General features: G+C 40.7%; 1 protein-coding gene across 2 annotated transcripts in view; it reads left to right on the forward strand.

Moving 5' to 3' along the window:
* The first annotated feature begins 1,066 nt into the window (after nt 1-1,066).
* The window catches only part of PRR16 (proline rich 16), a 146,184-nt gene continuing 133,967 nt past the window's right edge, over nt 1,067-13,283 (forward strand). Inside the window, exon 1 of one of the 2 annotated variants that reach the window (XR_015280947.1) lies at nt 1,067-1,318. Coding sequence is in view for 1 of the 2 variants with exons in the window: in XM_086869040.1 (XP_086725166.1) it covers nt 1,157-1,318 (162 nt within the window). In the remaining variant the exon portion in view is untranslated. The remainder of the gene's footprint in view (nt 1,319-13,283) is intronic. The other variant, XM_086869040.1, reaches the window with a different exon arrangement.

Raw genomic sequence — 13,283 nt, forward strand, 5'->3', positions numbered from 1 at the left:
TGCTCAAAGCATGACTTGGGCACTTGGATGCATGCCTTCTTCTTGCTGTTCTTAGTTAGTGGGAGAGAGAAATACCTAAACCAACTCCCTTTTTTTGCAGTAAACTGAAAAACCACCAGAGGTTAGTGATATCTTACAATCTCTTCATTTTGCTCCATAGATTGATCACTGAAGAGCAATAGAGGAATTATAGTGTGTGTTCAAAAGTGGCACTGGCTGGTATTTCAGAGAAAGAGACTGGTAGAATATTCGTGAAAGATACTCTGGATGATGTGCCTCATTTATTTCTATAAGGTGTGATATGCACCGTTTACTTCCCAACTAGAACAGGGTCTTATTGTGTTTTTGCAGTGCAGTTTACACAGGTGAGCAGGGACGTGTATGCGCCTTTTACCTTTCATTTGGCATTTACACAACAGCGTACTTCCATAGCTTCATTCCTTAGTCCCAACCGAGCCATGTACACTTCAAACGAGCCAAACCGGTGGCTAAACAGTATAGGGCCGTGAGTGTCATCCCTCCAAAAATTACTTTTGTCACCAGAAACATTGTTGCTGTCTTCTTCAATGAGCCAGCCACAGAAAGTGTTTCCTTTTGGGGGGCTGTTTTGGAGGGTTTTGACCTTTTCCCCCTCAGGCCCGGAGCGACCCGACCCGCTCCCGAGGACAACGGCGTGGGGCTCCGGGGCGAGCCAGCACCGCGCACCCTCTGGGAGACACGGCACAGTTCTCTCGCCCCAGGGGCCTTCGGGCGCCGGGGAGGTGGGAGAGCATCTCTTCCGAAGAAGCCGCCGGGCCCCGCCGGTCCCCAGGAGCGCGGGCGGTGAGCGCTCCTCCCCCGGCCCCCGCTGCCGCCCGGAGCCGGGTCCGGGGCGGGCCGGGGCGGGCGCGGGCGGGGCGAGGCGCAGGCGCGGCGCACGGCGGGCTGCAGCCGGGCCCCCGTGCCGCTCCGGGAGCCGATGGCAGCTGCACAGCGCGGCCGCCCGGCGGAGCGCGGCGCGGCTCGGCGCCCCCGGCGCGGGATGCGCGGGCGGGCAGGCGGCGGCGGCGGCGGCTGCGGCAGCTCCGGGAGCCGGAGGGACGGGGCCGGGCGGCCGGCGGCCGCCGCGCTCGCCTGACCTGCGTGCCCCGCTGGCCGCGCCGGGCTGCCCCGAAGGATGTCCGCCCAGTCCAAAGGGACCGCATCCTCCTCCTCCTCGCCGTCCGAGGGGCCGCCGGCAGCCTCCAAAGCCAAGGTGAAGGAGCAGATCAAGATCATCGTGGAGGATTTGGAATTAGTCCTGGGGGACCTGAAAGATGTCGCCAAGGAACTTAAGGAGGTGAGAACGAAGGGCTGCGCGGGTGGACCCTCCGTCTGCCCCGTGTGGGGCAAGCGCCCCACCGCCCGCAGGCCGGGGTCCGGCTTCCTCCGGAGCTCTGCTGCCTCCCCCAGGCTCCTTTTACCGCTTCTTCACCGCGGTCGAGCAACTGGTGTCCAGGCTGGGCACCAGCACGGGTAGCTCCCCGCCGTGCCCCGGGCGGGCGGCCGGGCATGGCCGCGCCGCTGCCCGCGGCCCGGAGCGGGCTGGAGCCCGTGTCCCGGTGCCGTGCGCCCCGGGACCAGCCGTGCTCCCCTGACTGCGACGCGACTCTGCTCGGGAACTCCCCACCTCAGGGCACCCCAAGGAGTTTTATTTCTCCCGGGGCGGGTTGCCTCTCCTGAGAGGTGTCTGCTGGGCGAGGAAGGCGTTCTGGGGAGCTGCGGGACCCGCAGCGCTGCCCGGTTCCGGGCTGAGCTGCGGCGGCGTCCCGGCGGTGGGAGAGGACTCAGGAACGACCCCGCTCCGGCGAGTTTAACTTTTCGGTGTCGCGGTGCAGCCGTGCTCGCCCCCAGCCGCAGCAGCAGCAGCAGCAGCAGCTGCCCCGCTCGCTTCTCCCCAGCCGGGAGGGCTGAGCGGCCCCGGGCCCCGCGCCGCCCTCGGCGGAGGCTCCGCGCCCGGCGCGGCCAAGTCCGCCTCAGCCTCTGCAGCCTGCTTCAGCGAGAGCCCTGCTTATCGACCCGCTCCGGCAAGATTGCCTTTGCAATCTCTCTTTGGCGGGTGGCGGGTGTCATCTCCTCTAGGTTAATCTGCCGGCAAGAGCGCGATTACCGCGGGCACGTTCATTAGCAGGGAGATGCCGTAGCTAAAGGAAAAGAATTTAGCTGTCCTTTCGGAGATTTCCAGGTTATCTTGATTTTGCTGCACAACTGATCGACAGATGGTTAGATTATGCACCGGAATGCATGTCCAGAATCTCTGTGTATTGCTTTATAATCCTATATTTGACTTTTATAATGAGCTACAGTTTTTTTTGCCATCAAATATTAGTTTTCTATTTCAACAGCATTGTCAACAAGTTTCTTTCAACAGTCTTTGGCCATCTGAGGCAGTCTGAAATTCACCCAGTGCTTTGTATAATGTTGAAAGATGTATAAACACACGGCTCACTAATCAGAGCTGTTAGGCCCTTTTTTCACTCACAATTCTAGGTTTCTCCTTTTTTTTTCCTTTTTTAAAAAATATATCTATAATTTATCTTTTTCTTGATGTGCTGCTGTACTATGCTTTGTAATTTTTTGAGGTATTTTGAAATGGAAATAAACAATGTTTGTAGAGCAGCTCTTTAAACGTTTCTGAGACCGACAGCGTAAACTGGCTTCTGTTGCTGCAGCAGCACATTTTCAGGACCTGGAAAGGATGTAATGTGTTCTGTCCCATGAATGTAAATCGTTCCCAGCACATAATCAGTCCTAGCTTTCTTCTAGTGAGCAAACAGTACCGCTGTAAGTGGAGAGCGTATATCATCATTTACTCTGTGGCATGTTTTATCTAAGCAAACTTGTCCGTTCTGGTTGACTGGATCTGTAAAAGAGAACTGGATTTACCTCTGCTTCATAGGGAAACTTGTAGAGAAATGGAGCTGTTACTCTGTTAAGTACTGTGTACCTGTTGAAGGGTGCAAGAATTGCCAATAGCATGTGTTTTGAGAAAATAAAGCTATTTTTGTAAAAAGGATAGTTATATCTTGTTTCTGACTACACGTGAGGTTTTAATGCTCTTCACCAAATATGCCTTGTAAAGATCGTAGATCTGATACTCCATCAAGTATGAGTTGCGTACACATACCATCTGCTTGATTGCAATATTATCATTATGTGTTAAGTACACTTTATGTGACATTTGTTTTGGAAAGTCTGCAAAAGTTTGTCCTCTGATTACCTACCTTTAATTTATCTGCCTTTATAGGATGGGCTAAATCTGCACAAAAACTCTTGACATAACTACAGTGTATACTTTTTATGTAAAAGTGAGTTAATTGGTGATATTATGAGCTAATAACCAGTCTCTTTCACGGGTTGTTTGTAGGTGTTAGGAAGCACTGACAGGCTCTTTGTTAAAGCTTACAGGAAGTCAGTTTTGGTGTATTACACATAGAAATATAGCTGTGCTTCATTTAGGTTCCCTACTGTTGGACGAAATGATGAAATAGAGCAATTTCTGTATTTCTGGAAATGTTGTTGCTGCCTTTTTTTTTTTCCCCCCCAGGGTGTTGCTGCAGCCCAGCTGTTGTGCTACAACCTTTTCTGATTTTTTTTTTTTTAAAATGAGTAATATAGTATACTGGGAACAGTCTTTCATTTTTTTTTTATTACTATTTAAAAAGTTTTCAATTCAGGTACAGTGGTAGGACATGAAAGTTTTTTAGCCCCTTTTTGTATAGTTCAGTAATATTTAGTTGTGATATAGAAAATACAATGTTACATTATTTTTTTTTGTGATTTACATCATTTTTAGAACACTTTTTTTTCTTTTCATGCCTACATATTTGTTACCTTTAAATGTAAATTACAATTATTCTTAATGGAGCACATAAGTTATTGTGATAGACTTCATGACTTTGTTTCAGTCTTCTTTTTAAGATTCCATAGTCAAAGTACTGTCAAAATGAAATGCCATTTTGTTGCTTCAAAGTTAACTGCTCTGTAACAGTAAGTAGCATGGCTGTAGAGCATTTGTATGTTTTATGACATTTGGCTTGTTATGGTTTATTTACATTAATGTATTTGCATCTGCCCTTGGTTCTGAACCTTTTTAGAACCAATTAGAATAGGTTCTTTAACATTTTTTTATGTTTTTAAAAAGTGGAAATTTGGGGCTGGGTAGAGGATGGCATGTTAAACCCAGATGGGCAAACCATGAAGTTTATAAATACTGTCTAGAAGCACGTGACTAAATCATGCAGATTAAAAACAAATACCTTGTAAGAGTTACTGTGTCTCAGAAGTGCAACATCCCTTTCCTCCCTTCCTCTCTCCCCCGTATTTATTGTTCTGGCCTGCTTAGGCTAAGGTAACCACAGAAGATTGAGGATGGAGAAGACAGGTGACTTGGAGACATGGAAGGATGAACTGGTGCTGAGTCCAGAGTCTGAGCTGGGTGTCTTCTCTAGGATGCCGTAAATTTAGGGGAGGCTGCGCCCCTTTTGTCTACTTGCATGGGTGTGTAGCAACAATGGGATGTCTTTTTGCATTGAAAATTGGATTTGAAAGGGTTTAAATTGCTGTTATTTGATGAATATTCCAAAGAACAATGAAAGGGGTTCCAGAGGATTGAGTAACACTTTTTATTCCTTTTGTCCAGACTATTTAAAAATTAGTTGGTAGAGCCTTACACTTCGGTTTTCCTAAGAGAATAAAGGACCCTTCTCACTGGAGTTTGTCTAGAAGGATGGTTGTTATTATTAAGTCTTGTTTTGGAACTAATACTTATCTGTCTGGTACCTAAGTAAGGTACTATTGGAATTCAAAAGATGTGTGCTAATTAAGCTATTGTAAAACGCATGATGTAGGTAGCCCTCTGATTACTTCAGAAGGGATTGTAGGGGATATACATGTACACCTGTGAACACCAGGGCACAGATTTATACAACCTTAGTAATGATAATATAATTTTTAAGCCTTCCCTGCTTTCACATTTTATGATAATGTTACACATTTCTGTAGTGTTGTGGTTGTTTTCATTAAGGAAATACTTAACTAAATAATTTGATAAATACTTTTTGTAATAATAAAAATTCATCTTGCGGAACAAATTCCTGGAAGTTATGAGACATTTGCATAGCTTTTAATTGGCCAAATATGCTCCAACCTTTTATCGAAAGGAAGCAGCTGTGTAGCTATTGCCAGTGTTTAGAATACTCCAAAATGGAGGTGCAGGAGAAACAGAAGCCCTCAAAGGCATTGCACATACATCAGTGAATTTCCAGTCATTTGAATCTACCTCCTCTGCTTTAAATCCTGTGAAAATGTCTTGCTGACAGAATGAGTACATAATCTTCTGTCATCTAACTGATGTGTTTATTTTCTGTAAAGATATGATCTATATAATTTTGGCATTACTTAATATTTTCTAGGTGATGATGGCACTAGCAGATACCAAACCCCTCCCCCAAAACACCATGACGAAGTTCGTTATAGGATAAACGACCTGATTCCATAAGCAGGCCAGTCATCGCTCTCTTAAGTGAGGGCTGGTCATGTGTTCTGTGGTTTTAATTTCTGGATCAGGACTGCAGAAGTGTATTACAATTTCAACCACCCTTTTTTTTCATTCTATTTCTGGTAACTATCCAGATGGCAGAAGGGTACTTCCAGTTCTTGCCTCTTAAACCAGAAACTAGGAGGTGTCAGGTCCACCAAGAGGACTGGAGCAGCATTAGTCAATCATGTACGAGTATCTCTGATGTGCAGGCAGTGCAACTACCAATATAAAAATATGGTTTTTGTTCATATTGCTGCATGAGGAGGAGTCAAGGAGTTATTGCAGCATAGTTATGGGAAATACTATATAGAAACCTAAGGGTAGGAAGAAAAAATAGCAAAACATTTTAATCCATTCCTTCTTCTCCTGATTGCTACCTCTTTGGATTCTGTTCAGGTGTCAAGAACCTGACACTCTTTTTTGCTGGGTAGTACCATTTGAAGGAAGAGCTTTTTGTGCATATGTGTTCCTACCATTAGAAATCCAATTAAATGCAGATGCCCTACTTTTTTCTGGGTACAGGGTGCAGGCGCTCTTAACAGTGCTCCTTCTGGAATCTTTTCTTCGGTGCATGCACTGTCTGCATATGAAGATCCTGGTCAGTAAGGTGTGTGAGGGACTGAAGCTTTTCTGTAGTTTTTTTTTTTTTTTTTTTTTTTTGCTGTGGCTGGGATTGGGATCCAGGTCAGGTACCAGGATCAAGGTGTTGCACGAGTAAAGGCATTTGCTATTCCAAAACTTGCTCATCTCTCCAGCAGCAGGTTTTGGTTTTTTTTCTACTTTATTATTACACTTATTCATTTGTGCCAGGTACAGTCATGTACTGTACCTGGATGTTTGACTGCAGAGTATGATTCATTATGTAAGAGAAGCACTGCACAGCAACTTTATTGTGATCTGCCCAGGGGTCCAAAGAGAGCCATAAATAGTCGTTGCAAATAACTGTATTATATTTTTTTGTTTCCATTTATTTTTTGTGGTCTGTGAAGCATTTATACAGTTATAGACAATAAAACCTGCAATGAACTAAGATAAAACGCTTATGCTAGTAGTGTCCATTAAACTAATGGAGCTAAAAAGTAACTGTGAACCTTAAAAAAAAGACCCCATGTGTTAAGGTGGTCAGAAACATTTATATGCTGATACATGACAGGGTGAGGTTGCGCTACATCTGATTTGTAACCGTATCTACCCAGAGTTACTATTTGTCTTGTGTAACCCCGTGAAAAAACTACCTAATGTACCTGTACAGAGTCGCTTGTTGATACCAAGATACTTGACAGAGGGAAGCACACTGCTAATTTGTGCTACCTATATTATTTTTAAACTCATGTCAACTACTTCAGTCCTTATATGTAATACTGAGCTCCTGATAGTAATGTGCAGCCAGGAGCTAAATAGAGCATATATAAATTCAGTTTTCAAATAAAAACAGTACCACAGTGGGAATATGTATGTTTTTGTAAAATCTGAATTTCACACAGTCTGTGCACTGCTGATCGTGATACAGAAAACAGAAATAGGGAGGCACAAACTTCAGTCTGCTGCAGTCCGATTTTTTTACATTGACTTTGGAAAGAACAAAACAAGGTTTGAGTGATGGAAATTAGTTTTGGGTTGCCTAATTTTTATTTAAACTTCAAAATTTAGAGCACTTAGTTGCTGCTACACATGTGTATGAGTGCATTATGGAACACCAAGGACTAGGTTGAACACTGTCATGGAAGCTTTGAAGATTTTTGACAGTTTCTTCTGGCAATCATACAATGTTTATGTTTGCATCACTCACCTTGGACAAAGTTCTGTAATACCTCTCCTACTTCCAGTCAAAAACTTCCAGCCAAATTTCTGCATGTGTTGTACACATGTGATGTGCACAACTAATTAGTACAGCTCGTGGGAGAGCTGTGGGAGAGGTGCAGATGTTGTCCCTGAGTTTAGACTGCTTTCCCACAGTGCCTGTTTCACAATACCTTTGTGAATGAGTATCACTATTCTCTTCCAGTTTTCATTTCTTTTAGAGTTGCAAAATATTGATGGCTCAGTCTCCTCTTAATGATATTCTTTGAAAATTCTTTGAAAATCTGGTGAAAAGAAGAAAATACTCAGTAACTTCACAGAGCAGCTTATTTATATCTTGTGAAGGTTCTTCCTTTTTCTTTTTCCTGCTTCAGCAGAGGTTGCTGCTGTGAGGCAGAGAGAGTAAAGGGTTCTCTTTTGCAATTGGTCTGCTTTCTTTCCCACATAGCCTGTGTCTGACAGCTGTGTAGGTTACCACTAACCTAGTTACCTAAATGTAGACAGGCCTTTATTTTTCTTTGCTGTAGTTGGCCTTTTGTTTGTTTGTTCTTTCTTTGTTTTCAATAGAAGCAGCAAATAGCAGTTAATGTACATTTTTTTCTTCATAAGTAAAATGCTACCTCTTCTTTAGGTATGAATGTGTGATAAAGGACTACAGTCTATACATACCTCCTACTTACAACTCCTGTCCATCTCTATACAAAATTGACTGGTCATTCTTGCTGCAGTGACCTGCAGTGCTTCAAAATGCCATTTATCGCTGTACCCAGGGGAAGAAGAAAAACAGACCCCGTGGAAGGGCTGAGAAAATCCTCCAGCAGATTTCTCACTGCAGCTTTCCGCTGTCAGGTTGTGTGTGTGTTGAGCTTGGTGGCTGAGCCGCTGGCATGCTGGTTTAGTTTGGGATTGTTGCAGTACAGGTGATGGAGCAGTGAGGAGCAATTACCTCTGAACAGCAGTAGTACCATCAGTCATTGCTTCTGCAAAAACTGTAGTGTGTTCCTGTGTCTTTAAAGGTTAACCCATCCATTGTTTCATGCAGCATGTGCCATACTGCATTGTGAAAACTTAGAGCACTGAGATTGAATCATGTCCCGATTTCACTGAAGATTATTTCTCAGTAACGTGAAAAATCCTGTAATTCTGAAACGCTTTTCAAATTTTTTTCCCATTACTTTTTTATAAATCCACAGTCATTATTCAAGTGTTGGACCCACAGTGGTATTGTGTTCCTCTGATTTGCTATGGTCTAGTTCTTTGAGTGAAGAGCTTCAAGGTAGAATCAGAGTAAGACATCTTTACGTGCCGTGTAATCATTTGCCTTGTAAGTAGGAGAAGAAGATAAAACTTAATACCTAGGAAAATAGTGTGAGAAGTTTATTATGTATTTATTAAGTTTATTAGGTGAGACGAGCTGCAGCAGGCTCCTAGACTTCAATGGGATACCAAAAACTTGATTTCATCTTTTTGTTCAGCAAAACGTAAGTGTTTAAAATATGCAAAATTTTGGTAGCTAATAACATTTCATACTTTACTGGAAATGCCACTGTGTAAAAGCAGGCAGCTTATGTGGGCTGATAGATGTAGAGTCTATAAACTTAACAAGGTGAAAGCATTAAGAAATTGCTTGGACTTGCTTCTCCATAATAATTTATTGTTTCATACCCATGTAACAGTGTCCTTTCTGTATAAAATTATATGTGAAAATATGAAACGTCAAGGTTTTTTCAGTATGTTTTTTCTTTACTGCAGTGTAATATAACAAAATGTAATTTTTTCTTTGTATGATTTTTTTGTTGAGATTTCCAGCTAAATTAATGGCTGAAAGTTTGATAGTTATTGGACAAAGAATCCAAACAGATATATTTATTTCTTAATACTGGATTACAGACTGGTTGAGATTCAAAAGGGCCCCTAGAAATTGTCCAACCCATTCAAGAGTCAACTACAACAGGTTTCTTATTATCTTGTTCTTGAATATTTTCAAGGATGGTGACTCTGCAACCGTTTTGGACTACCTATTTCAATGTCAAATCACCCTTTTATGGTCTCATGTTTAGGGTGTATTTCTAATTGTGCCCCTTGTTGTCTCCTTTACTCCTTCTAATCAAGTATGTACCATTCACTCCAGCCCCTTCCAACCCCTTTTCTGGACTAGTTCCGGTGTGTTCATATCTGTCTCGTGCTTGGGAGCCTGGACCTGCACACAGTATTTCGGATTTAGATTCAAAAAATCAGGTATATATTAAGTAAAAATGCTAGGCCACAAACATTTTTTTTAGCTGAAATTTTAAAATTAGCAGAAGAATATACTGTGTATTTTTCATTAAAATTGCAGTAATAAGTGGTTGTGAACTTTTCACTGCCTGTGATCTGAAGGTGGATTGTATTAAATTTCAGACAGAACAATAAACAACATATTTGCAGTATAGCTCCTTATATGAATATAACATATTCATATACACCAAGGGCTTGGAGCTGGTGTTTGTGAGTGCAGCCACTGGCAGCCTCTGTCACACTGGGCTGTGATGATTGGAAGGGATTGGAATGCTTTTATAGGAATGTGACTACTCCCATTGCATCTCTGCACTAAACTGTGATATATTCCACACCTTCAAATGAAATTTTCCAGGTAAACCCAATGTAATTATTCAAATTATCTTTGTGAACAATTCAGATTAATTTTTGCCTAGTCTTCTTAATTTTCATTTTCGTTTTAACTATGCTAATCTCATAGTAATCCTTCCGTTCCTCTGAGGATTTTTGTTTTATTTTCCTAGCCCTTTTCCTCTTTTTCACTCATAATAGTTACACCCGTTTGTGTAACTTGATTTACCTCACTGCTAGGAGCTGTCAGACGTTATCTATGTTCTTAGAGTGTTTGTCTCTCTTTAAAGTTGATGCATGAAAGTCAGTATCAGAATTTCAATATAGTCCTAAAAATTTCAGGTGACTCCCCTGTTTGTCTTAGAATCTCAGTTGCTCTCCTCTCACATCTTCTGTGTGCTACTAGGAGATTTGCATGTGTAGACTCATTGTTAGTAGTTTTTTTTTAATTCAGTGTCTAGTCTAATGTAGATAGAAACTGAGAGCTGTTGTTTGGATTCAAGTTAACTGGTGATTATTACAACATCAAAAGCCATCCATGATAGATTATTTTAACCTTGTTTTCTAAAGTTCGCTCTATCTTTTCTCAAGATAGTACCTAACTGTTTTCCTAAATAAATGATTTTCAGTTACCGGCTAAACTGTACTTTATTCTCTGTGTTTTTACTGATGATTGCAGAGATGCTTTGAATAAGGTAAGTTCATCATAGCAGATGGTATCTGCTAGTGCTAAGGAGTTTTATCTGTGGTATCTAGGGGGGTACAGTCTAGACATATTTGGCTTTCAATGCTTATAGGTAACTTTATGGCATGTTTTAAGGTTCAGTAACACTATGGCATTTGGATAAAGAAATAACCTGTGTATGAACACAGTATTAGGATAACTTATTTAGACTGTAAAACTGTACAAGTATATCTGCTGAAGTAATCTTGAAGGAATTTGTTCCTTGAAATCAAAGTACAGGTGGAAAGGTGAATCTGAAAGACTTAGAGAAAACTGGTTTTTGGCCAATCTGGGATGTTCCTGCTCAAGTAAAAGGAGAAGGAGGAGGACTGTTACATTTTTCTTGTTCCCTGTAGACAATTGATTCGCATGTGCTTGTTTTTCAGTTGGTGATTATTTGATTCGGTCAACTAAAGGAAAAAAACATAAAAAAAGAATGTTTGAATTGTGAGGACTTAAATCATATTCAAACACCTTACTTATTTTGTTTAGATGTCTTAAATCTTAGCAAGCAGAATGTTTGCTGGTGTGATGCAGCTTTGACCTTGATAGAGCTGTGCCATCTTGTATTAGCTTGGCTGTTCTCCTTAAGCAGTGCCAGTCATTCCAGACTTTTGATGTACATGTTTGTGTGCAAAGTTGGTTTCTTAGATTCACATACCTAATTTTAGGAGAAATTAGAGCCCCAGTATTTATATGGACAGTAATGTGTATTAATTGCAATAATAAAGTTCCCATTCTTTTACTTCAGCCTGAAATTCATTGCATACAAATGAATTGTAGTCTAAGATTGATCAAAACTAGACACACATAGAAATTTTGCATTTAGTATCAGATGATTTATGGAAATGCCCTTTAAAGAAAAATCTTTAAATATCTTCTAAATTTTAAAAGTTCTTAAAGGTATTTTTGAAACTTTCTGTTAAATAATGAATGTTTTCTGAGTGTTTATTGCAAGATTGCAAGTAGGAGAGGTAGGTATGAGATGATCCTCCTAGAAAAAAAGAGACTATATTTCAATGAATGACAGCTGTGTGCTGTTTCTAGGAAATGAACTCTTGCCAGGCATCATGAATATCTACTTCAAGTTTCTTACAAATTAAAAAAAAAAAAAATCAGCTCTATCAAAGTCAGGGTTTATTCACTGTACATAATCTTGGAAACAGAAGCTACTTTATGATAATTTCAACAGAATATTAAACATACCTACTTATTTTTCCCGTAATCTGGTAGTCTTCTAAAAGTTCGTATCTGGCTTAGAATAAAAATTGTTTCTGAATTTGTATATTCAACAGATATTAGTCAATCAGGGGCATAAAACAGGGTACTCAGATAAAAAGTTAGTAAATAATGCTCTGAATGTATTCTTTCTTTGGGGAAATGGAAGTAAGTTTGACTTGATGCTTTGTATTATGGAGTCAAATGTAGTTAATAGTAATCTATTATGAAAAAAGGGAAAATCTCGGAGATCTTGTGAATCATTTGCTCAATTTGAAATGGGCTTTTTTTTAGGTTTCATAGCTTCTGACAGTGACATCTCATGTTTTAGGACAGATGCCCTGGTTGTGTGACAGCTTTTCAAATGGATTTTGGTTTTTTTATCCCAGTCTTTTGGAAGAGTGGCAAGGCCCAGAGGGAATTTGGAGCATTGTTGATCCTTAATTTTCTAAAAATCAAGTTTTCATTTAATAACAGCTTGTTTTGTACAGGCAAACTACTTCTGCCATGTTCATCTATTACTTTGCAGTTTAATTTAGTTTATCAAGAATGGGACATCATTTTTGTCATTTTGAATTATAGATATGATATGTCTTCCTTAAATACATGATTTCTTGTACATAGTGAAACAAAATTATCTGTTACATATGTGCTGATACACTGCAATTAAATCTTGATCAAGATGAGTTTTTAATAATTAAATGTCCATTTTGAACAGATTAAATTGTTTCCTTTTTGTATTATAGACTATAGACTTCCAACACTTCTTTATAATTCTTCCATGAAGAATGTAGTTTTAGAGTGGTAGCCTGTATGGCTAGAGGACAAGACATCAGCATTTTGCTTTCTCCCAGTGTAGTGCTCTAGCAGGTAGCGTGTCTTTAGGGTTTTCTTCCAGTGGAGGAGGTATTTTATGAGACTTCACATGCTTGTTACTGCACATGGCCATTTAATGCAGACAGGAAGTGTCTCAGTACAATGTTTTTGTGGCTGAAAATTGTTTGATCTAGGCCAACAATTCCATTGGACAAACAAATAAATAATGACAAACAAATAACAGTACCAAGATTGTTGCAGTTTATTTTTTGCTAATGTTGCCACTCAGCTCTGGTAGCTCTTGAATATTTCTTCATTTAGCTGTACATGTATGTTGGTACATTAGTAAAGAATATATTTATTTTTTATTTCTTTGGTAGATTCTTTCCATTTGATGAAACTGAGCTTTCCTAGCTCTATTTTGTGGAGTTATTCTTCAAAGAAATGTGTGCAGCACTGTAGGTGAGATCTGATCAGAACTTTGCTGGAACTGTATTTTGCTGCATTCTGAAGTTTCATTTCTATTTTGTGAAAAATTGCCTTCTGGTAGCCATTCCA

This window comes from Cyanistes caeruleus, chromosome Z, assembly GCF_971803275.1.
Source record: "Cyanistes caeruleus chromosome Z, bCyaCae1.hap1.1, whole genome shotgun sequence".
Taxonomy (NCBI): Eukaryota; Metazoa; Chordata; class Aves; order Passeriformes; family Paridae; genus Cyanistes; species Cyanistes caeruleus.